Here is a 25497-nt window from a genome sequence, read left to right as displayed (position 1 = left end):
TTTGGATTTGAATATGAGCCACCGTTATGAAAAAGTATGTTTGTGTCTTCTGGCAGGTCCTGCGGGAGATGTGGGGCCGTCAGGGGTCTGTGGTACTCCAGGAACAGATGGCAAACCTGGGGTTGTTGGAAGACCTGGCCCAAAAGGTAACTCTTAACCTGAGCCAAGAGGTTGCATGTGCCAGGTTGTAAACACCGGGGTGGAATATTATACTGTATATGGACTGGCATTGAGGTGTTTAATGAGACTACAGTGAATTGGATTTTGGTTTTTGGATTTTGTTTGTTGGGTTAATTTGACTGTTGTTCTATTGTGGAACTGTACTTCATTGTGAATGCTGAATATTATTGAATAAGGTGGCTTTTATTTTTTATTAATTATAAAAAATTTAGTGCTGTCAGTTTAACGCGTTATTAACGGCGTTAACGCAAACCCAAATTAACGGCGTCAATTATTTTATCGCGCGATTAACGCTCTTTTTGGCCTAGCAAACTTTGTAGTTTTTTTCACATGCTACCGACGTTAGAAAAACTACAACACCACACCGGATCTAGCTAGACTGGAAACAAAACAACAGGCACGCCAAACACTCGTTTGGCTTGCGAGCTGGCTAAAGAGTAGTAGCAGAGCCCGTTTACGGATATTAGACATTCTCTAGTAGTAGGCTAACGTTACGTTTTGAGTGGATGACGAGCGCGAGATGCCGAAATGGATACCAATAAGATTCTGAATGGAAAGTTTGCTTTTAAAAAGTTGCCAAATGGTTCTATTGACAAGACCAGTGATCTGTGTGTTTTGTCGTTGTAAACTGAGCTATCATCGCAGCACGTCCAGTCTGAAATACCACTTGATGGCCAAGCACACAGCTGATGCGAATTCTCTGCCCCCTCGTCAAAGCCAGGCGATTGCAATGTTGTTTTCAATAAAAAAAATATTTGCACAAAGCAATCCGAACCACTTTTCTATGTTGATAAGAGCATTAAAATTTGAAAAAAGATTGGGACAAAAAGAAATCAGGGACATTTAGAATAGATAAAAATGTGCGATTAATTGTGATTAATCGCGAGTTAACTATGACATTAATGCGATTAATCGCGATTAAATATTTTATTCGTTTGACAGCACTAAAAAAATTATATTTTATGTTCCTGCATTAGCACATACCATGAAGCCAAGCCAAACCATTATAACACACACACGCACGGAGGTTGGTTGTGATGCTAGTTCTTCCCGTCCACCAGGGCTGATGGGGGTAGATGGAGCCAGAGGGCCAGCTGGACCACGGGGCTTGGTGGGAGATGTGGGGCCGAAGGGTCCTAAAGGTTTCTCAACTGATATCGAAATATTTGGAGATCCCGGAGACGCAGGGCCTCCGGGTAAGCATCTCATCATTCCAACCCAATTTTACAGTGTGACGGAAATGACAAACTAGATAAAATCCTATTTATATGACAAATTTCACACGTGCTGTGGCTTCATCGCAATTGACTCGATGACTTGACGATTAAAGACCACAAAGCAGGACAGATGATTTGTATAAAAGTTGAATCCGTTTTCTAAGCCCTTGTGATGTTTTTAGGATCCCCAGGACAAAATGGGCAGAAAGGGGAGCCAGGACTGGCAGGTCCGAGAGGGGAGAGCGGAAGGAACGGAAACCCAGGGAGCAGTGGGCCTCCAGGTTCGCATCAACACACAACCTTACATCATCCATCCCAGCGGTGTCGAATCCTGGTCCTCAGGGGCCCCTGTCCTGTATGTTTTAGATGTTTCCCTGCTCCAACACACCTGATTCAAATGAATGGGTTGGGTTATTTATCCTGAGTGTGCAGCAGGGGTCAGAAACACAGACACAGACACAGAACAGCACCACCATAAGCCAACAACATTACACAACACAGGACACACAATGGAGACACACCTTCCCCCAAACCCAATGACAGGGTCCAATTGGGACAGTAGCCTACAACGGGAATCCATCAAAATGGCCATAGACAGGAAAAACTAAATAACTAGTCTCTCCTCCTGTTATGTGTCGACCATGCCTCATGTGGTCCTCCTACCTCACATCCTGTTTAGGTCCCCCTGGAGATCCTGGCAGAGATGGACAAAAAGGGGCTCCTGGTTTACTTGGAATTCTTGGTGCTCAAGGAGACATGGGGTTGCCAGGTAACCATCTAATCTAGGGATGCACGATATATCGGCGGCCGTATCAACATAATGGACTTGCTTCATTATATAACATTATTCATAATATAATATTTATTGTACTCTAGCATCAGTTGTGCTGCCATGTTAGCGTTAATGTAATCTCCGCTGGTTACGTGCTGATGCATTTGGTACGTTGGTTTGGTCCTGACCAGGTGTGAAGGCTGAGAAAGGTGCCACAGGTGTCCGTGGAGAAGCCGGCTCGTCTGGGACACCAGGAATGAACGGACCTAAAGGGACTAAAGGAGAGGCCGGCCTCCTTGAACCAGGGACCCAGGGGAGACCTGGGGAGAAGGTACAGAAGTACAGGCCACAAACATGGCGATAGCATATGTACCTGAGGACTGACAAATATTATACATGTACTGTATGTTGGGGAGTTTATAAGTGATACATACAAACTAATGTTTAGATCATATTCTAATTATATTTATATTTATACAGTTTGAAGATTAAACACAGCATGCAGTTTTTATAAAACATGGCAGCAGTGCCAATCACATCCATAACGAATGTGATCTAGATCAAGAAGGGAATTCATTGATAATCAATAAAATGTGTTTTGAATGAAAATATACATGATATATTATACGTTATTTGACTGGAATCAAATCATCAGCACGTACCATACAGTAATGCTTCTTCTCTATGTCCTAGGGCGAGCCAGGGTTGCCAGGAGTGACAGGAGAGAAGGGGGAGAGGGGTGATACTGGAAGGTTTGGGTCTCCAGGACCTTTAGGCTCCACAGGGCCCAGAGGGAGAGAGGGAATCCCAGGACCTCGAGGTCTATTTTTTTTTTTGTAGCATATGTTTCTGTTATACCATGCCACATTTCACATCACTTTAGGAATACTTATCATTATCATGTGGTGCTGAAATGACAAAGGATACTATTCTGTCTGTCTGTCTCTCTCCCTGTCTGTCTGCCTCTCTCCCTGTCTGTCTCTGTCTCTCTCTCTGTCTCTCTGTCTCTGTCTCTGTCTCTCTCTCTCTCTCTCTCTCTCTCTCTCTCTCTCTCTCTCTCTCTCTCTCTCTCTCTCTCTCTCTCTCTCTCTCTCTCTCTCTCTCTCTCTCTCTCTCTCTCTCTCTCTCATGTGACCCTACCAGGCAGCCCAGGGCCCTCTGGGGAGAAAGGTTTTGATGGACTTCCTGGTTCTCGTGCTTGCAATGGCCAGAATGGCCCGCCAGGTAGATCACATACAAAAGTACCAAAGCTTTTGCTGCATAACAATATGGTGCCGTTGCATATGAGCTTCTGGTGTTCAGATCTCTGACCATCAGCCGCCATCACTCTCCATAGGGAACCAAGGGCTTGCAGGTGACCCGGGTGCAGCTGGGCCCAGAGGGAGCCAGGGCAGGGACGGCATCCCTGGACCGGCAGGAGAGAAGGGGGACATGGGGGGTAAGAGAACTGTCTGATCATTCACGCCGCAAATCCGACAGGGATGGACCCAAACTTCTAGTTTTACGATATGTATGACCCTAAACATAACATGATTTTGCATCATCATCATCGGCATGCTTGCTTGCTGTTTTGACAATTCACGGTACAGAGGCAGCAGGCATGCATTCGTAAAATACGCCATATACAGTATATTTATACAATATATCAAATACAGTAGTGGTAAAAGAAATACTGAATGAATGCGCATCACCAGCCTGCCTGCTTGCTTTTTGATCATCTATTTTCTCCTCAGCCCCCGATATTGGGCCAAGAGGAGCAGATGGAGAGAGAGGCCAGCCTGGTGGGATCCCACACACTAAACACAGAACATCTGATTTGCCGTTCATTGGCACCATTGCATTTCCCGCCTAAAGCTATTAAAACTGCAATCATTAATCCAAATGGAAATGACATCGAATTAAAATCCTTCACAGGACTGAAGGGGGACACGGGCTTCCCTGGACCCTATGGTCCCCTTGGTCCCCCCGGGCCTTTGGGGGACATGGGCCCCCCAGGCCTGCGTGGGCCCCCAGGACTCCCTGGTAGTCCTGGTCAGAATGGAGTCTGCTTTGAGGGGACAAAAGGGGAACGGGGCCCAAACGGTGGCCTTGGAGTCCCAGGTACTGTAAATCCACTTACTTACGGACACATACACACACACATGAACATACACACACACATGAACATACACACACACACACACACACAAATAAGCCCCTCACATATTTTTCCACTTACGCAATTAGTAAGTGGAGAATTATGCAATTAGTCCACCCACATGGTTGAGCCAATCTCACGACTTCCGGATTTATTGTGTGAGCAAGATACCAAATTATTGTAATTTAGCAAGCGATGGACTATATAGTTACTCTCTACACCAGAGCGATAGCTGGTACCACATCCCTTTTAGGTTTTCTTGTTTGCACTCTTTGTCTTTTGTGTAGCTGTGGATCCTTGTGACCCCTCTCTCCCTGTGGATCCTTGTGACCCCTCTCTCCCTGTGGATCCTTGTGACCACTCTCTCCCTGTGGATCCTTGTGACCCCTCTCTCCCTGTGGATCCTTGTGACCCCTCTCTCCCTGTGGATCCTTGTGACCCCTCTCTCCCTGTGGATCCTTGTGACCCCTCTCTCTCTGTGTTTAGGAATGCAGGGCCCTCGGGGGCCCCCAGGTCCACCGGGGCCAGGGTTCAATGGCGATAAGGGGAACAAAGGTGCTATGGGCCTTCTGGGTACACCAGGGTACAGGGGAGATAGTGGAGAGCAAGGCAGTCCGGTGAGTTCTACTACTAAACGTTCCTTCAACTCTCTCTTAAACATGCAGACTAAAGGACAAAAGGTATACGTATGGTGATAAGTTGCAACAGGGAAGAGAGATACCTTTTGCAGTGCCACTAAACACCATATTTCCTGATAGGGTGTCGATGGAAAGCCTGGTTTTCCTGGGGACAAGGGTGCAATGGGTGTTCTTGGACCAATGGGGCCCGATGGTAATTCACAACTTGTAGCACCATAACAGTCTCCCATCCAAATGTGTGTTCTATATGCATCCAAGTTCGCCATTATCCTTTCAGATCTCTTAAAATACATGTTTCAAAAGGGTTAAAAGATTATACTCTGAAAACTAGACATTGACTGACTCTAAACACATGTTATACTATTTTATATATTAAAATGATACTAAATAATGGCCACATGTCAGATATGTCCTGAGTAATTACATCTATAATGAATTTGGTAAAGAGTTGCTGGTTTCCTCTCCTCAGGTCAGAAAGGAGACGCAGGACTTCCGGGGGGAGCAGGTGTTCCTGGACAGAAAGGATTACCTGGACAAAGAGGTGCTGGACCAACATTTTCACAGTACATCATCGTATTTTCATACCGTCATGAGTAACCACTTACAACCCAAGATTTCCTCCCAGCTGAACAGGGGATGTTTGTTTCTGTTATATGCTGCTGTTCCACAGGACCAAAGGGCCCTTCTGTGGTTGTTGTTGAGAAAGGGATCCCTGGAGATCCCGGTCTGCCAGGGTTCCCAGGGCCCAGGGGGGAAAACGGAGTTCCTGGAGCTCCAGGGACACACGGATCAGAGGGTACGAAGAGCAGAATCTTCATCAGCATGACTTCCTTAAGATGGGTGCTTTGATGTAAATGCATTTCCCCTCTCCCCCATAGGACTCCAAGGTCGTAAAGGGGACATAGGTTTGAGTGGGCCAAGAGGGTATGCCGGTTTCCAGGGTGATAAGGGAGACAGAGGGATCCCTGGACCACAAGGTGGCTAAACAATGCCTCTATTTTAATCTTTACTCAACAACAAAAGATCTGCTTCGTTGTAGACGGACGCATTCTAACCAAAAAAGATTCAAATGACTTTGTCTTTATCAGGTATACGAGGTGAGCCAGGGTCTTCAGGAGCAAAAGGCCCCAGAGGGACCCCGGGCCCCTACTACCCTGGCCCAAGAGAGGACGGGTTCCTGTTCAGCAGACACAGCCAGGGCAAGACCGTTCCCCAGTGCCCAAGAGGAAGCAGCCTGATCTACTCCGGATACTCTCTCCTCTTCATTAACGGCAACAACAGAGGACACGGTCAAGACCTCGGTACGGTCTCTCTTTCTTTAACACACAACTTCATCGCTATATGGTACGGTCTCTCTTTCTCTAACACATGCACACATAACATTATAGTTATATGAGTTATATACACACAAATCATTATAACCATCATGGCGTCCTCGTTGTGCTGCTCATCCTCGATATGGCTATGGCTGCACGTAAACAACGCGAGGCTCAGCATCTATTGTACTTCCCCCCTCCACCCTGGCTTGACTGTCATCACACACTCCTGCAGCACTGAACATTGCACTTATACTACTACTACATTGCACCTGCACTTTGCATACTTATTTACAATTCTTATTCATTGCTGCTATTTTTGTCCCAATTGCTGTTTGTATTTATTGTCTATTTGTTCACTTATTGCACTTCACACATGCCATGCTCTGCACTTTTTGCTGTTTTTCCACTTCTGGTTGGATGCTAAACTGCATTTCGTTGCCTCAGTACTGTACTCTGTGCAATGACAATAAAGTTGAATCTAATCTAATCTAATCTAAGGTACCCTGGGCAGCTGCTTACCTCGCTTCTCCACCATGCCCTTCCTCTTCTGCAACACTGACAGCACCTGTCGCTATGCCTCGCGCAACGACTACTCCTACTGGCTGTCCACAGCTGAGGCCATGCCCAGCGACATGGCTCTGATATCCGGAGACTCTCTCGAAAAATATGTCAGCAGGTGAACTTAACCCTGGTCAACGGTTTAACTGCTATTTGCACAGATGTTAGAGATACCCATAATGTCGGTATAAATGAAAAACGTTATGTTGATACAGAAATCCTCAATGCAAATACATAATAATATAGTTTGTGTTGATTATATATATATATATATATATATATATATATATATATATATATATATATATATAATCAAGCAAGGGGCATTCAAGGCATGTACAACCATTTTGTGGTTGTTGTGACAATATTTTTGTGGTCATAAATTGTTGTTAGGGATGCACGATATATCGGCGGCCAAATCGGATGAAAATGTTCATATTGGTTCATCCCTAATTGTTGTGTTTCCTGTCCTGTCTTAGGTGTGCTGTCTGTGAGACCAAAGCAAACGTGATTGCTGTCCACAGTCAAACCGTACAGGTCCCCTCTTGTCCGCCAAGCTGGCACCCCTTGTGGACTGGCTACTCATTTGTCATGGTAAGGATGAAGAGAAAGATCGATAAACGCTACCAAGACACCACACATTCTGAAATGTTGAAACGTGTGTGTGTGTGTGTGCAGCAAACAGGCGCAGGAGCGGAAGGTTCAGGTCAGCCTCTGGCCTCCCCAGGCTCCTGCCTGGAGGAGTTCCGGAAAATTCCCTTCATCGAGTGCCACGGACGAGGGACTTGCAACTATTACGCTGACTCTTACAGCTACTGGCTGGCTTCCCTGGACCCTAACAACATGTTCAGGTAAACATCATAGGGCACCCTATGCATCTTTTGATTCCTTTTACTGAAGTGTAACTGAACGCAAGTGTGTTCTCCACCCTTCCTCCGTACAGTAAACCTACGCCTCAGACAGTGAAGGGGGATTGCCCAGGAAGCATTGTTAGCCGCTGTCAGGTCTGTATGAAGCAGTAGCAGCCTGGAGCAGGCAGGCAGCCTGGAGACTGGAAACGCATTGCTGCCCTTGAGCCACAAAGGGTCAGCATAGACGTCAGTTTATGACCTCACTTGCCTTCGGAATGTTTCTGACTTGACTTGTCGGCAATAATTTTCAGTACGATTGTCAGTTTGTTTATTTTAATATGTAAAGGGTTTGGATGCTTTCGTTTTTTTGCGTATTTTTTGTTGTTTGTTTTTTTTGCCCCTCAAATGTGCTTCTAGAATTGCCTCAACTCTTCAGGAAGGACTTCCAATGTGTGTTGTTACTCTGATGCAGGATTTGTTACCACTGATTCACAAGAAGCACTAACATGCTTGATAGTGCCCCATGCACAAAGGTCTATACAGAAATGTTTTGGAATTAAGTTGTCAGTTTTCTGTGAATAACTTGACTGGCCATCACAGATCTCATAGCTCAACGCCATCAAACACCATTTTGATGGATTCTAACACCATCTGCAAGTCAGCTGCAGTCACCTGTGCTCAGCCTTAGATTTAGTTGCTGAACGGAAGAAAATCCTGCATTTATGTTTCGACGTCTGTTTTGAAAAGAAGAGTGGAGGCAGTTATAGAAGGAAAGTGGTTACCAACTCTGTATTAATGCCTATGATTTTGAAATGCGAGGTTTGTCAAGCAGGTGTCCACATAGTTATTTTGGCCATAGGCTATAACTCAGCTCATTCCGTCTGTCTACATACACTGCACTGTCTTGATTTGGTGTTGATATTGCATCATCTGGACTTTCCAGATCAACCAATAATGTTGCAGTGTTATAGAGTAATGTTACAATGTGAATTTAATCACTATTGAATCTTTGTCCAAAAGACTACAGGTAGGCAGTACCAGAACTTATGATCCATGGATTGTCTGTCCTCATCACAAATTTAACATGTTGGTGGTAGTAATGTGGTATAATACTTTGAATTTAAAGGTTTTTATTGATGAGGTTGGTTTAACAGAGTTTGTAAAAGAATGCCTCACAGAGTGAAACTGTATTTGTGTTGGCTTTACTTACATTTCTTAACACTGTTAAATGTTATACTTTTGTGTGTATTTAAAACGTGTCTCTGACAGAAAAGTTTAGTAAAGTTATTAAGAATTTCCTACCAAACATGTAAATCATTGTCTAGCATTTGCATTGCAAGTATCCCCCCTTAACATTTCCCTGTTTTTGTTCCACACACACAAGGCTCCATAGTAACAAATAAAAAACATATTTTATAAACGTTTGCAAATTTCGCAAAAATAAAATCTAATTTTAAAAAGTATTCAGATCTTTCACTGCGTACTTTGTAGAGACGGTTTGGCAGCAGTAATATCTGAGTCTTCCAGGGACTGTGCATCAGCTTTGTACGGCAATTTCCTTCATGCAGATCCTTTCAAGCATTTCTGGCTTAAGAGACTTGTCCTGAATCCACTGGGCTGCTATCTAGTGTGCTTCATGTCATAGTCATGCTATATTAATGCATGCAGGATTAATCTCAGAAGATTCTGGAACAGAATTTCCTTCAAGAATCTGTATACATTTGGCTCGGTTCACCATTCTTTCAATCATGACCTGTCTCTCAGTCCCTGCCACTATGAACATTTACATTTAGTCATTTAGCAGACGCTCTTATCCAGAGCGACTTACAGTGAGTACAGGGACATTCCCCCAAGGCAAGTAGGGTGAAGTGCCTTGCCCAAGGACACAACATCATTTGACACGGCCGGGAATCGAACTGGAAACCTTCAGATTACTAGCCTGACTCCCTAACCACTCAGCCACCTGACTCCCTGAAGCTTCCCATAGCCTGATGTTGCCACACCGTGTTTCGCTGTGGGGATGGGGTTAACCTGAATATAAGCAGTACCCAGTGTCGAGCAAAACGTTCAAATCAGACACTTCCATGTTTGTCTCATCAGACCAGATCAACTTTTTCCTCATGGCTTCAGTTAGGTGAGAGTTTAAATGTCTCTTATGAACTCCAGTAGGGCTGTCGTATGCCCTTGCCTTCCCTCCTACCCTGCAGTCTCTCCCATCTCTGCAGAGGAAAAACTCCATTAGAGTGACTATTGGGTGCTGACCAATTATGTTCTTGCCTAGTTAATTTGTCTACGTCAATCTATAGGAAGTGTTTTGTTAGTTCCAAACTTCTTACAAATATGAACCTTTGGAATTTTCAGAAGGTAATTTTTTATCACCCTTTTTTTAGTAGTGTCCTACTTTAGCAAGAAGTTTTGATACTTTTGTAACTAAAATGTTGATATTAAAAAAATTATACATTTGTAAAACCGTGTTTACAGTTTGTTATTATTTGAATATAGATCTACATAACTACTCTTTTGTTTGAATTATAAGTAAAACGGAACTAAAGGTGATCTGTATTGAATTTATTTTCTATGGTCACTTGTCAGCTTAACATATTTGATAACAGTTGATTATTTTATATGGCTTTTGTGATTAACATAATAATTAAGGTGGAATTAGACTGAGCATCAGTAGTTTATGGAAATCCCTCACACGCCTGATATTTTGGTTGCCACAAGGTGGCAGTCAAGAGCTTAAGTATTGTCTGCAGTTAAGATCTCACTGCAAACAATCAGTACAGCACAGATATACAGCTTCCGGTGTTATGTTGGAAAATTAAACAAAATGTCTGTTGAATACCAGCTTGAATGTATCTTTTTTTAAATAATTATTTTTAATTGTGATAGGAAACACAGTGTAAACTACTGAAAATTCACAATATGTGTGTGCTTTGGGTTCAATTATATTTCCGACTCTGAATGTGTTTCTAACATGGTTAGTTCTATGATTTTATAAGACTAATAAGCAGATCCTGCTGAATTAAGATGTTTAAGTGAGATGTGTGGAAAATTATTTTAATTATTCCACTTTAATTCTATTAAAGCCTTGTTTTGCAGTGCTCAGTGATGTCATCCCTGTTGATTTTCCTGTTTATTATGCAGACATTTTCTGGTTGTATTTGAATTAGATTAGCAGAGAGTGCAGAATCTATATTGGCTAATTGTTTCATTGTGGGGTTGTGTTTAAAGTTTCTACATCTCCCAGAGTTGCCTTTGTGCCATAATTGAAGAGCAAATATAATCTTTGAGTTCCTCAGTGTTTTATGATATGAGATTCCATCATCACTATGCAGCAGGGGAAGTTGACCATTCCTGATACGCCACATGTCACTCCCAGAGGCTGAGTGACGAGATTGAGGAAGCTTTAAAAGAGCTCCGTTTCTCAACCAGTCTCTAGATCCACAACCACCTCATTTTGTACCTTTCTCGGGTCCAGTTCAGCTCCGCTCAGCCTGTGCCGATACTGTTGTGTTTTGCGATGAAGTTCTGCCAGATCCAGTGTGCCTTGGCCCTACTAGGCCTTGCCCTGATGCTGTGTAACCATGGTGCCACCTCTCAGCCTGATCTGGACCTCCGGCATCGCAGACTCCTCCAGAGAGCCCGCACCGTCGGCGTGGCGACACAGGTGAGCAGGCTCACAGCAGAACATTTGACAACGATTGATTGGATTTAGGTCATATTAATCTCATAAGATGTCTCGGACACGACAGGTGTCGCTCTGTTTTGTGTGTGTTTCGTAGTACTGTGTCATATCCTGTTACGTGCTCTTGGTAAGCAGAGAGGAGATGGTATTGCAGGAGCTGTTGTGACTTTTCAGGGGATTGAACTTGAATAGTTCAAAAGCTGTGAAGTGTAGTACTGTGACCAACCATTTACTCTTTCTGATGGTCTAATGTGTCACTGCTGTTGAAAGTTTGTTTTTAGAAATCTAAACCCACCTGGGAATAGTTTTCACATTTCCTAGGGCCTCTTCTCAGATAACAAAACTTGGACATTTATGATGAATGTGTGTGTTTGTTTCAGGACTGGAGTAAGCGGGCAGTGGAGGATATCTTATCCCAGCTGTCCTTGCCTGAAGCAGAAGCCCAGGAGAGTGAGGTCTCCACTTCGGGGGCTAAAGACGACCTGCGTGTCGAGCTCGAGCGATCGGTGGACAGCCCAAACAGCCTTCCTCCCCGTGAGCGTAAGGCCGGCTGCAAGAACTTCTACTGGAAGGGTTTCACTTCCTGCTGAGATCACTTCCTGCTGAGATCGCTTCCTGCTGAGATCCTGCCTACCTTCAGTGATCCTGCTGCTAATCACTCCACATGACAGAATCCTGGACTAGCACCTGACTAATGCAAAACAATCAACATGTTTTGAACTAAATTCCTGAAATCAAGAGAATGTACCTGTCTAATTTATGAATTAAAAGATAAATAATTGAATGTCATTGAACGTGTGGTTTTGTTATTACTCATAGGGCTGGTGGCCTGCCACATTGAATGTGACAAATACTGTCAGTCTCTTACAGATTGTCATTCTCCAACGGTCTCTACTGTAATTCTCTGCCACAATTGTTCCGTCTCTCTCTCTCTCTCTCACACACAAACGCTCATTCACACTTTAAATATACACACTAAAGCTTTACATTAGTTGATACAAGGGGAGAACAATTCCAGGAGGATGATCTCGGATGTCCACAGCCAAGCTAAGAGTGTGGCCACATTACCATGATTACAGATAATTAGCAGCCACAAGGGATACTTCTGTGTTAAACACCCAGAGAGACACAGTGCAGTGACGTGATTAGAAGTGACACTGAGGAGACGAGGAAAAAATATGCTCTCAGTACTAATGGAAAAAGCTGCAGCAGAACAGAGCATTAGGAGATGGCACCCGATTACATAGGAGATGGCTTGCACACGATGACAGGGCCCGTTTGTGGGCTGTGACTGATTAAGCAACTCCGGGAAAAGACTAATGGGCCGTTTGATGCATTTTTCATTACAGCTTATTGGCTGTGCAAACAGGAACACCTTTAGCCAGTTTTGTCCCCTGTGGCTTCACCCACAGACAATGGAGAAAAGACATTTAGTTTGCAGTAATTGTTACTTAATTATGATTTTGAAACAGTGCAAATATTTGGACACACATGGGCCTTTTGATTATGTAGCCTGAAAAGCAACTTTATCAAGCGTTAAAACGTCTTGCCACTGTGGTGCTTACACAAAGGGGATGTTTATCATTTTGTGTGTGTATGTCCAAGAGAGTGTGTCAAAATGAGAGAGGAAAATAGCAAAAGGTAAACCATGTCAATCAACTAATGTACAACTAACATTTTATAGACAAAAACTGTCAGGGCGTGTGGAGGGGTAAGACCCAAACGCAGGAGAGGACGCAGCCATGTCAAAAACAGAGTTTTAATAGCAAAACGTGACACAGTCGGGTACTCACGCAGTGACAGGGGTGGTAGTAATAACAAGACAGAGACTGGACACAAAACAGAAACTTAAATACACACAACCAAACGACACACAGGTGAAGACAATGACGCCAACAAGAACGAGACAAAGGTGAAGACAATGACAGGGAAACACCAAAATCAACAGGGGGGCCATGGCTGTGGCCGTGACAAAAAACATGACAATTCAAACTTACGATATCTTCTTCTCTCACATTGGATGTCCATTATTTCACGTTTAACAATGCTCAATATTTTACAGTCAGTCATCCACATTTCTGAATAACATTCAACAGGTTTCCAATCAGTGGAGCTGTCAATCACAGGATGGTATTGTCTTCCTGGCCGCCTTCTTTCACAAACACATCAAAGGAATTAGTCCACTCTACTGCTCCAGTACCTTGGAGATAAGGAAGCATGTCACACTCAAACAGTAGGCTCATATCAGTCTCTCCATTATGGAGTTTTGTCTGTGGTCATACATACACTGTAATGTTGATGTTGGTGATGGGGGTCAGATGGCTGAGCGGTTAGGGAGTTGGACTATTAATCATAAGGTTGTTGGTTCGATTCCCGGACGTGCAAAATGACATTGTGTCCTTGGGCAAGGCACTTCACCCTACTTGCCTCGGCGAGAATGTCCCTGTACTTACAGTCGCTTTGGATAAGAGTGTCTGCTGAATGTAAATTTAATGTTAGAAAAGCTTGACTTATATGGATTGGATAAGCATCGTAGTGAGAATGAAAGCTTAAGGATTCGTAGATTCATAGAAAATTAGAAAATGTACACTGGGAGGCAACAGGTTTACAATTAAACTGATCAAGATAAATGTACAAGGATGTTTTTGCTCATCTCTGAACAACAGTTTGACTCTCACTTCAGTTGAGTCAGTGAGCTTGGCTTTGTGGGTTCCAGCTGCTGGGGGGGGGAGTTTGTGTGGGGGGTCTTTAATGTCCTCTGATGCTGATGAAAGCTAAGTTGATGACAGCCATTCGCACAGCAAGGAGCCCATTACATCAAGCAGTGAGAGACCTCACAGTCACTCACACATAAACACTCTGTTGTATCTCATTTGCAGGCACACGGGCATAACCACACGCACAAAATCTTGCATGCAGAAAACACAAAAACAATATGCAAATCTGTTGTCACTGATTATGAAATGTGCAAACACCATGTGAACTATGAGTAAAGAAGCAGTCTGCCCACAACATCAGCAATTAATTGAATCATTTAGAGGTTAGTCTTCTAGGGGTGTGTATTACCAGTACGTAGAAAGCCACAGGCCACACACCAATGACAGAGCCACGTAGCTTGTTGGTGGGAGGCTAGAGGGATCGTGTTCATGACAATGTGTTCAGCAACACTGAAACAAGTTGTCTCTTTTTTATGGATTTCCATTTTCTAATAATAACAACAGGTATTGTCAATTTTTATAGAAACGGTATGCAATTGCTACTGTCTCACTAACTCAAATAATTGTAATCATCCAGAGTGGAGAGGTCCAGAGAGCTGTTGTTTTGGTTTTGGTTCTGGAGTTGAATTAAAAATCAATTGATTCCTCTAACATTTGTTGATATAAATCTCAATCGACTTAACACATTGGAAAACAATTCTTATTCAGTTATATTTTCGTTACACAGATTTGTTGTCAAATTGAAGAAAAAAAATATATTAACAGAAGGCACACCTGTATGTGGAACGCCAATAAAATGGTGTTCTTTGCAGTTTTTCTGAATCATAATTTTAGGAATCAATTCATAGAATCAGCTTCAAACCAAAGATGAGAGTTGTACAGGACATACTCACAACTTGTTACGGAAGGGATGGACTCCAACTGTAGATATTCAACAATGAATGCCTAACATATCAAACTGTATCAAATCAGGTTGTAATAGCTGTTGTATTCAATTTGTCGAGGAGCAGAAGTGTACAGAGCTGTGATTGCTTTTCTCTGTGGATGAGAAACTAAAAAGGAAACTTTTCTAGGGGCTGCAGTCGGGCTGATAGCAGGATGAGGGAGGCGGTCTTGATTGCGGAAGCAAGGTTGTTTTCTGGTAGATTTGGTTTGAGGAGTCAGCCCTCAAGTAAGTATCATACAATGTCAATAATACCGATCTCTTGATAATATCATATTATACAACTGCCATTGACTTACAAGAGGAAACCGAAAGCAATCAGTGACCTCCCCCACTGCTATGAATCACCACCATTCAATGACCTTTTAAACCGCAACCTATTGGCACGCAGCAGACACATCCCACTACCATTTGTAGAGAGTCAGAAGCTAGCTAAGTGACTCAAAGAATTATCAATTTTCACATCCTAATCGTTCCAGTCATGTGGTTTTTGACATTCAAATGTATTTTGACAGGTGAAAAATCTTCCTAATGGTGGCCTTTCCACTGCAGCCCCCCCCCACACACACACCTCTCTTTCTCCATCTCACACACACACACACACACACCTCTCTCTCTCCAACGCACACACACACCTCTCTCTCTCCAACTCACACACACACACACACACCTCTCTCTCTCCAACTCATACACACACACACACACACCTCTCTCTCTCAAACTCACACACACACACACACCTCTCCTTCTCCAACTCATACACACACACACACACACCTCTCTCTCTCAAACTCACACACACACACACACACACACCTCTCTCTCTCCAACTCAAACAAACACATAGGCCTTTATAGAAAATGTAACACTAACACACATTTCCCCTAGACAAGACCTTCTCACAGAACCAGAATTATGATAATGGAACAAATCCCGAAAATGAATCTGGTTTTATTTTCGCAGCTCTTCGCACACAGCCTCAGCAGGTGCTGGGACCAGAGGTGACGTGAGCAGCCAGAGTGTCCTGACTCAGATAAGGATTCAGCTCTATGTTGGAGAGACACACTGGCCCATCTAACCAATCGCACCAGGTGACAGTCAGTGACGAGGGCATGGAGCCGGAGATAAGAATATATCGCAGCCATCAATCAAGGCCATCACTCCCACTCTCACTCTGTCTGCAAATGCCCTTCAGATCTACTTACACACACATACTATCAAACACACAGGAAGATGACAAGTACGTACTGTCAGTTTTAAGTGGACGCATATTCTGGAAAAAGACAAACACTTTAGTTGTTTGTTAGATGTCTGTCAATTAATATCGTGAATTACAACAAAGATCTCGCAAAATGTATTCTAAAAAGTGAGATAGCGGAGCAGATGTACGCGCAGAAGGGAATGAAACTTGAAGGAGTATTCAGACCAGCTAGGAGGAGAGACATCCCAAGAGAAGGGATCGTTAGTGACACAAGGATAAATACATTGGATGCTACAAAGGTAGTATTTAGTTGTCAATAGAGATTGATTCTGAGAGCAGGTGCTCTTTTAGAGTTTTCAGCATGCATTCATCAGCCAAAACTAAATGCCATTGACTCTTCTGCTGAACTTCCCACTTGTTAGACAAACACATCACTGAGGGAAGGGATGCCTCTGCTATGTATCAGACACAGCCTCTTCTGCTTGTGCTCTCACATACAGACGCACATATCCAAAGATCCCTCCATTCCTTTCAGCTCTGTCTCTAAAAGTAAGATGGAAACTGAATCCTTCAGTGCCGAGATATAATTAACTACAGCAGTGTGTACCCCTTGCTTCAGACGAAGGCCTTCTGGTGCACTTAAGTAAATAGGAATTCAGCGTGGGCTAGCGTCGCTGTGTGCAATGGTTGATTATAACAATTGAAGGAAACTGGAAACTTCTTATTGGTGTTTAGGTGAAAGCCAAAGCGACAAAATTGTATGTGTTTTGTGTTACATTAAAAACAGTCGTGTCCATCGCACAATGTTGTGTCAGCATGTGGTGGGTGCTGTTCTATTTTGTGAATGAGGAATGGAAGACTGTTTATAGATGGCGATTTGCAAACAAGTTGTCCATTTTGTAATTATTATCACTGATTTAGGCTGATTACAGCTCAGTATTGGACTGATTCTGATGACGCGATGAATGATCCATTCATTTTCTTGCTGGATCATGAAGCTGTGTGTTAAACACTGCTAAGTGATGCAAACAGCTTCTCTTAGAACCACAAACTCAAACTGTTTTTTCATGGTTCAAAGCAGGACAGCAGAGCCGGACAGCAGAGCCACAATTACTCAAAGGAACACATTTGTTTTATTTTTAACTAGTTGGTTAATGGACTGAATGAGATTCAAATAATTTATCAGTTCAAAGATCAGATTCTGTTAGACGAGGCCAACACAGTAGCCCAACCTTCAGCACGTAGATCTACTTTATTTCAGACAGGATTCCTCATTGTATATTCTAGTTGTCATCCAACTCGACTGTAGCCCTACTTCAGCGCAGTACCATACAGTAGGTATGGGTACAGTCTTTTTACTGTGGCATAGTCTTTCTGCAGCAGGCGGGTTAGACCCATCATCAGAAAGTGAGTGAACGATAGAGAATAAGAGTTTCATAGAGAAATACAGGGAAGTGGGAGGGGAAGAAGTCAATGACCTTTAACTTAATTAAAAGACTCAGAGGACTGGGTTCTATACGTATAGTATCAATGACTCATTCCACTTTCATTTTTATTATTTTTGGCAATTAGCTGGCAGATTATTAAGGTATTGCATCAATGCTTCTTTTGAGGCTGAACTGATGTGTGCTGTCTGGTTTTGTTTGATCTGCTCTGTGTTATCATTTAACCTTTGCAATCCTCTCTCAATAATAGTATGAAAACAGGATATTTCTTTGCAATAGATACAATCAACTCTGGAATTATTGGTACCCCTGACAAAGACTAATACAAAGTTTTTTTTGTTGACCTTTTGCTTAAAGAAAAAAAAAATCTGAAAGGGATTTATTTGCCATGAAAGTTTGCACAGACAAGGAAATTGCTTTGGCAGAAAGGTGCATACATTAAACATATATTAATCTTAAATGTTAAATTTGTTAATTTATTAACTATACTAAGGGTACATAAACTAGCAATACTAAGTGGGATAAAATTTATATTAAATATACAATAAAATATAAGTTGCCGTAATTCACAATATAAAGTCTGTGAGCAGCCTGAGTGGAGCCCCACCAACACTGGGGATCCTGCTGCCTGTGAGGCTGTATACAAGTCTAGTGTGAGGCTGTATACAAGTCTAGTGTGAGGCTGTATACAAGTCTAGTGTGAGGCTGTATACAAGTCTAGTGTGAGGCTGTATACAAGTCTAGTGTGAGGCTGTATACAAGTCTAGTGTGAGGCTGTATACAAGTCTAGTGTGAGGCTGTATACAAGTCTAGTGGCCGCTGGCAGGAACCACTTCTGAGAATCCTCCCCGTGAGGTCAGTCACCTTCTCTAGCAGCCGAGGTTTGTCCCAAACAGAGCCAGTCTTGCTGAACGGATTAGTGAGCCCAGCCCATGGGGGTCAGATGGCTGAGCGGTTAGGGAGTCGGGCTACCAATCAGAACGTTGCTGGTTCGATTTCCGGCCATGCCAAATGACGTTGTGTCCTTGGGCAAGGCCCTTCACCCTACCGGCCTCGGGGGGAATGTCCCTGTACTTACTGTAACTCGCTCTGCATGAGAGCATCTGCTAAATGACTAAATGTAATGTCCTGATGTCAGCACTAACAAACACCAAAGCGTAGAAGGTGGCACTAGTGATGGATTCCTGATAGGACGAGCGATCTCTTAATTATCGAGAAAAATGAGTCATCCGACAACATCTGAAGATGGTATCAGCGTTATCTCTTGAAGTCTGAGGTGTTCCGAGTGACCAAGAAGGTGGACAGGACAGCCATGCGCGGAGCCCTGTGGTGCTCTGACGCAGCAAATGTGGTTGGAACAACAGATAGTTGACAACCCAAGATACCAAAGGGGCTTTCACCGACACAAACGATAACCATTGTCACTGTTCTGCTACTGCATTCGTTAGTTGCTGTTTTTGGATGCAGTGTCTGTAGTCCCAGTTGGACATGTCAGGAGGGAGAGAGATGAGGCGGTCAAATGTGACACACTGGTAACAGATTGGACAATGAGTTTGCAGGTCATTGAGTGGTGGCTGACTGTTGGTTGACTGTCCACAATACAGAATGTCCAAAAGACTGAAGTCATAGTTACACATAAGAAAGAGAAGAAGAAAGATATTGCGAGAGCAATGCAATATCACAAACATCAGGAGAAAATTGAGGCCGACATTGACCAAAAACAGTGACAGCCCACAAACATTCACAAACATACTGTACACGCATCTATTCAGAATGACACCCTAAAAAAAAATACACAGAATGTGACAGCTAGATAAAAGCCACGTGTGACTCACACCTTTATGTTTATAAAACACCTACGTATCGCTCATGAATAATAGATGTTGAGGTAGAGAAGGGGAGGGATGGCTGGCAATTGATGCGGAACAGAAGACAAGCCAGTAGATTAATCACACACAAACAGCCCACCATATGTGTGCATGTGAGAGAGAGAGACAAAGAGGAGAGTGAGAGAAAGATAGAAAAGAGAAGCGGGGGGGAATGAGAGAGAGAGAGGCAGGAAGGAGAGTAATTACACGTCAGCTGGGCTAATGGGGCATGAAGTGACTGCCTCTTCTCGTTCGTCTCCCCCGTTTTCTCTCTCGTCTGCCGGTGACTTGGCTGTCATCGCCTGTACCCGTGGTCACTGCCAGATGGTGAGCAGGGGGCAGCAGAGTGGCCCTCACATGGGCGCAGATTGCAAAGACTCTCCACAAGACACAAGGAAAACGTGACAGTGTGGAAGAAGCGACTTGAGCCCTCCTGTGTGTGTGTGTGTGTGTGTGTGTGTTCATCGGGCCTTTGTCTTCAGGCTGATGCAGATGATGATCACCCGTGCTGAAACTCAATAAGACGCTGTGAAATGATTTTTGTGGGATCTTTATAATGTGTTGGATCTGGTGGTGTGGCGAGATTAAACACATTTGAACAGCAGGAGGTCTGTCATGGCACAAGTCGGTGAGGTCACTTATGGCATTATGGATTAAAAAAGAACAATGACACAGACCAGATCTGTGTAGTTTAATACTGTGGTGATTTGTAATTTGTGTCAAATAGACTTCACTGTCATTGTATTTTATAAAAAAAAATAGATAGATAATTGTAGATAATTACCAGGTATTGATTTATTTTAATTGTATTATATCTGTTCTTATAGTGATTAATGCCTTTCATCCTCCAATTACAAACTACCAGGACTACAGAAGGAGCAGTGTGCTTCGGTACGCAGAAACAGGATGAGAGCAGTCGTTTGCAGATCCTCGGTAAACAGTCCATCGAGATAACATGTTTCACTAAACTTATACTGCCTGCATGCCCATTATAGAGACCTAATCTACTAGTCCATCAACAGTCTGACTTTGTGCATCAAACAGTACAGGTTGGTGCTGGAAAGGTATAAAAAAAAATAAAAAAATCACTAGCTCTGTACTCATCCACATTCATCTAATATTTACTTTTATCATCTGTCAGTTCATAAGTGGATTATTCATGATCTATTTTGTCTCTTATCGAATTCCAAGAAGAAACATTGCGTGACAGTTAAAACGACAAAATGAATTCCACCACTCAAAGATAGAGAGATGACACACTTGTGAATCGCACAGTGAGGGATAACAGTCCTCCAGTCAACCTTGTCACCACCTTCAGTATGCACTAGTCTGGCCCAACCCAGCCCTCCTAACCCTAACCAGACCTGGTGTACTGTATCTCCATGCCTTACACTACTGCCAAAGTACAAACCAGGATGTGAAACCAATAAACTGCGTGCCAAAAACATTGATGGTAAGAGCATTCATCATAGACACACAGCATGAGCATGAGCTAGCTACCTCATTTTTATCCCATCGGTGGCAGAGCAATGGTAAAACTGTGAAAAGCATGGGGCATTTAGAGTGGTCTATTAAAAATATTGCAAATTATTATTATTATTGAACATTGGAGCGAGTAATAGGACTCATGCTAACGTCAAAATATTGACCTATAATGGGAAGTGTTTGTAACGCTTTTACAACTTTCTCGTCACAATGACCCCAAGAGGGTTCATCCAAATAGGGACATAGATGGGCTACTGGCACAAACACAAACACACAGGCATTGTATATGATGTTTAACGTGTTTCTACACTACTATTTTGTACCTAATTCAACATCCAAAACTGATAACGTGTTTCAGTTGGATGGTTAGGTAGTGTTTGGTATTATTGACATGTTTTAACTGAATTTATGGTTGGACATAATGAAGGGTGTGTTCCATGCCCACCAATACCCATGGAACATATTGAAAGATATGACTTCTTTCAGCAATCACAGGGGGATTACTTGTGTTAGTTTCATCTTAATTAATTCTGCATTCCTGTAGGCCTTGTTGACCTGGGCTCATAGCCTACAACTCCTTTTTGAATTAAAAAAGCATAATGTATGACTTGTTTTTATAATAACAAACACTCATGGATACTCATTTATCCATAAGAGTCTATTAGATCATTGTTATGTGCTTGAATGTTTTTACATTCATTGTAGTCTGACCGATTCATGTCTAATCATGGTTTTTGACCAGGAATACAACAGGTGTTCACACGTTAAATACAACACCCAAGATTTTATGAACATTTTCACCATTTGATTTATTTATCATTATCTATTTTGTGTTCAGTTGCCCTGTGATCAAAGTCGTGGGACATCATGACAATCAGATTGCATTTATTACAGAGAAAACTTGAATTAAATTGATTTAATTCCACTGGAACACAACACTAGTTAACTGGTTGAACAAGAGATCACAAATTCCTTACAGATCCGTAGCTTCTAATCCAAACTTGGTCAAGTAGGATCATTGGTGAGGGAGCGCTACGCGCACAGAAGCCCCCCCCCCCTCCCCCCAATTCCATTCCATCTGACGTCATTTGAACCCTTTAAAAGACTTGTTTGTAGGATGATCTTGAGCAAAAGAGGGAGCAGCGTAAACGAAGAAGTCAGTTTGACAAGTAACCGATAAACTGAACAGTCTTTATCTAATCCTTGCCTCCCCAGAGATCCGAAAGAAGATGCTCTCCTCACGCATCCCGTGCGTCCTGGGGCTTGTCTCCGTCGCCCTGGTCATGAGCAGTGTATCTGCCGCGCCATCTGATGCCAAACTTCGCCAGTTGCTCCAGCGATCACTCCTGGCACCTGCAAGCAAACAGGTACAGAGCTCTGGGAGCTTTAACAATCTTTTCTTTCCAGGGACATGGCTTCAGATGTCTTAACTGTACTTTTACGACGGCCTAGTTTGTTCTGCAGCTATGGGTTTAAGCGTTACCTTTCTCGGTGCACATAGATGCGGAATTTGATTTGATGGCAATGATGTTCTATAATTACCGGGGTATGAAGAATGCAGTGGCATTTTATGGTGCCCCAGACCTAATATCAAGTAAACATTTGTTAATAAAACTGTTAAGTAGAAAGTACCTGCACGTAACAGGATCGACTCAAAACATGTACTTAAAATAAATTAAAATCGCTATTCGTCTGTAACTTTGTCACATGATCAAGTAGCCTCTACTAGAAGAAAAATAAATTCAAAAACAATTACAAGTGACACGTGTATGGCAGCAATTATCAGCATTTACGTGACAATTATCTGCAGCGGTGTTGCAATGCCGTAGCCTAGAAAATAATTGAGGGAAACAGAGGAATAAGTTGTATTTTATGTTATCACCAGGAACTTGCTCGGTACACACTTGCAGAACTTCTGTCAGAGCTCGTCCAAGCGGAAAATGAAGCGATGGATTCTGAAGACCTGTCTCGTGGTGCCGAGCAAGAGGATGTGCGTCTTGAGTTGGAGCGCGCTGCTGGTCCACAGTTGGCTCCTCGTGAACGCAAAGCGGGATGCAAGAATTTCTTCTGGAAAACCTTTACTTCATGTTAATTAATTAAAATACCATTCACCGCGTGAAGCATTTCATCTCATGGCATGTAATTCATGCCCAAATCCCATGCATCATCATGGCCAAACTTGCCTCTCCAAAAATGTACATACAAAATAGAATCTGTCAACAATAATAATTATGATCGTTTTGATTGACCATTTAGGCTTATCAGAGAAAATTCACGTGAGAGATGTATGAATGTATGCAATTTTGCTGTCGACTGTGCTTTATGCATTTTGGCAGATAAACTATTTTTAATTGTTTACTTGAATAAAATATATGTTTCAGAACCAACGTGTAGATTCCACACTAAGACTGATGTTCTGTGTGTGTTCTTCGTCATATACGCCATGGACTTCTGCAGAAAAGATGGTGGACTAATTTAAGCTAATAAGGTTCTATTCAAGGTGTGACGCAAGGCTTTGCTACCATCATTGTGAATGAATACGATATCAACGATACATATAAATACACATCTGTTAAACTTCCTGTAGGGTCTGTACTGTTGGGGATGTTATAACCACAATTTCAAGTTGCACACCCATTCATTTGTCGGTGAAGCACGCAAATGCTCTAATTACATGCACTTTAAAACCTCCTAAAATATCTGTGTTTCCATCCTCAGATGTCACACTATAACTGGCCGGCTATTACATGTTGTTCTTGCGCGACCTGTCAGTTAGGCTAGTTATGTCTGTACACATACAGTTGCATGCAAAGTCCTCACAAAACAACCAGGAGAAAATAACTAAAGGAAAAGGCTGTTTTGAAAAATTCAGAAGGTATGTCAAATAAACAGCGGCTCTCAACACCTGAGTTTTCCATCGCTTCAGTTTGAAATATCAAAGTGCTGTTAGCCAGTCCTAACCTCTGTCTGTGGCAGAGAGTGTGGGTGGATGGATGGAGACAGCACCTTAATGGAATAACCCACATTAAGCTTATCCTGCTATAGCCCAATGGACAGGACAAGGTCTGATCTCTCAGATGACCAGTGAGGGTCAGATTAGAGGGACTCCATGTCTTTTTGGATGAGACACATACAAATGGCTGTCTGTCAGTCAAGACGAGACAAAGAAAGTATCGATAAACCATCTAATCTATGTCTGATAAATCACACCTATTGCAGGAGATACAGAACTGTTATTTTTCTTATCACACGTAATCTCCCTTTTGTTAAGCCATATCTTTCCATCAAAAGCTATCTGGGATGCCAATAAACCAGCACACATGCCTGTCTTTTAGACGTCACACTGCCAACATCAGCCATGTTAATTCCACAGAATTACTAAGTAAAAGTCACTTAAACATTTCAGGGAGTTGGGTCTACTAATAAAAATTGAACATCATGAGTAACTGTGTTTTTGTTGAACTGCTATGTCTTGTGGAGTCAGTAGAGTCAGTAGAGGCAGTAGATGCTGGTGCATGAGATGCTGAGCCCCGATATCCAATTCAGCTGCCTCTTTTCTTTCACTCAATGTTATTCGTTTTACATCTTGTAATCTAAATTAATCTAAACAAATCAATAATATATTCAGAACTGATAAAGAGATTGCATTTGAATCACTTGTGTCATGTTTGTGTTGAAATGTCATGATCTGATCTCAGAAAAATGTCAAATAACATTTAAGAAAGCTGGCCTGCTGCAGCAAAAATGACCAAGACATCAGGTGATCCCATTTAGGGACCAGGGGAGACCACAATGTTAGGGGAGGGGGTTCAATGTTCTTTGTTAACAGATACATGGAAATTCTCTCACACACACACACACACACATTCACACCCACACATACAAAAGATGAATATTTATGTCCAGGACAGAAACCAGCGGCTAATGAGTTTATTTCGCCATCAGACGCCAGCTCAATCTAAGACACAGCATGGCTGCGTGCTGTTTGGAAGCAGGGCAAAGAAACAACCTCTGTTTACCTCCATCAGTCTTGCCCCCAGGGTGCAGCAGGTGCTGATCAGCAGCAGGGGGCGCTCTCTGGCCAAGCCCTGAGGCATGCTTCCTCTTCTGATGCTTAGGCCATCCAGAAAATGAGTTTAGCAGTTCCAAGCTTAGACAGCACGACACGCACAAACTCCGACACAGACTTATCTGCAGTGCTCTCTATTCTTGTGGCTAACCTAGACCCATCCAGCCTGAAGGATATTTACATTTACATTTAGTCATTTAGCAGACGCTCTTATCCAGAGCGACTTACAGTAAGTACAGGGACATTCCCCCTGACGCAAGTAGGGTGAAGGACACGTCATTGGAACAGCGAGGAATTGATACAGCAACCTGATTACTAGCCCAACTCCCTCACCGCTCAGCCATCATGACTCCCTATGTGCTGGTATGTGCTGGTGTCTGGCACCTCCTTCCTACTATATCCCCTCCAC

At 42.8% G+C, this 25497-nt stretch overlaps 3 protein-coding genes across 3 annotated transcripts in view; all 3 read left to right on the top strand.

The window, feature by feature from the left end:
• col4a3 (collagen, type IV, alpha 3) overlaps positions 1 to 9014 on the top strand; it is a 20861-nt gene extending 11847 nt beyond the window's left edge. The window contains exons 32-51 of the mRNA XM_084674810.1: positions 57 to 146; positions 1242 to 1376; positions 1580 to 1678; positions 2077 to 2166; positions 2361 to 2500; positions 2863 to 2989; positions 3313 to 3393; positions 3506 to 3607; positions 3903 to 3950; positions 4084 to 4269; positions 4793 to 4923; positions 5065 to 5137; positions 5414 to 5485; positions 5615 to 5740; positions 5823 to 5921; positions 6033 to 6245; positions 6762 to 6939; positions 7301 to 7415; positions 7500 to 7672; positions 7765 to 9014. Coding sequence (XP_084530936.1) covers positions 57 to 146; positions 1242 to 1376; positions 1580 to 1678; positions 2077 to 2166; positions 2361 to 2500; positions 2863 to 2989; positions 3313 to 3393; positions 3506 to 3607; positions 3903 to 3950; positions 4084 to 4269; positions 4793 to 4923; positions 5065 to 5137; positions 5414 to 5485; positions 5615 to 5740; positions 5823 to 5921; positions 6033 to 6245; positions 6762 to 6939; positions 7301 to 7415; positions 7500 to 7672; positions 7765 to 7843 — 2357 coding nt within the window. The 3' untranslated portion in view covers positions 7844 to 9014. The remainder of the gene's footprint in view (positions 1 to 56; positions 147 to 1241; positions 1377 to 1579; positions 1679 to 2076; positions 2167 to 2360; positions 2501 to 2862; positions 2990 to 3312; positions 3394 to 3505; positions 3608 to 3902; positions 3951 to 4083; positions 4270 to 4792; positions 4924 to 5064; positions 5138 to 5413; positions 5486 to 5614; positions 5741 to 5822; positions 5922 to 6032; positions 6246 to 6761; positions 6940 to 7300; positions 7416 to 7499; positions 7673 to 7764) is intronic.
• Positions 9015 to 11126: 2112 nt separating this feature from the next.
• On the top strand, positions 11127 to 12140 carry sst1.2 (somatostatin 1, tandem duplicate 2). The gene is made up of 2 exons (XM_084674411.1): positions 11127 to 11342; positions 11741 to 12140. The coding sequence occupies exons 1-2, from the start codon at positions 11196 to 11198 to the stop codon at positions 11948 to 11950; spliced, it is 357 nt and encodes a 118-aa protein (XP_084530537.1). The 5' UTR covers positions 11127 to 11195; the 3' UTR covers positions 11951 to 12140.
• Positions 12141 to 21909: 9769 nt separating this feature from the next.
• sst1.1 (somatostatin 1, tandem duplicate 1) lies at positions 21910 to 23149 on the top strand. The gene is made up of 2 exons (XM_084674412.1): positions 21910 to 22386; positions 22905 to 23149. Exons 1-2 carry the CDS (start codon positions 22249 to 22251, stop codon positions 23109 to 23111), a joined length of 345 nt encoding a protein of 114 aa, XP_084530538.1. The 5' UTR covers positions 21910 to 22248; the 3' UTR covers positions 23112 to 23149.
• Positions 23150 to 25497: the final 2348 nt, after the last annotated feature.

The sequence above is a fragment of the Hypomesus nipponensis genome, chromosome 15 (genome assembly GCF_054491055.1).
Source record: "Hypomesus nipponensis isolate SF chromosome 15, ASM5449105v1, whole genome shotgun sequence".
Lineage (NCBI taxonomy): Eukaryota > Metazoa > Chordata > Actinopteri > Osmeriformes > Osmeridae > Hypomesus > Hypomesus nipponensis.
This window is presented reverse-complemented; position numbering and strand designations above follow the sequence as displayed.

What these genes read in the sequence shown, in the direction of transcription:
- sst1.2 (XM_084674411.1), top strand. Translation starts at nt 11,196, where the DNA reads ATGAAGTTCTGCCAGATCCAGTGTGCCTTGGCCCTACTAGGCCTTGCC. An exon ending in CCGTCGGCGTGGCGACACAG is followed by an intron (nt 11,343 to 11,740) that starts GTGAGCAGGCTC and finishes TGTTTGTTTCAG; the next exon opens with GACTGGAGTAAGCGGGCAGT.
- sst1.1 (XM_084674412.1), top strand. Translation starts at nt 22,249, where the DNA reads ATGCTCTCCTCACGCATCCCGTGCGTCCTGGGGCTTGTCTCCGTCGCC. An exon ending in TGGCACCTGCAAGCAAACAG is followed by an intron (nt 22,387 to 22,904) that starts GTACAGAGCTCT and finishes TGTTATCACCAG; the next exon opens with GAACTTGCTCGGTACACACT.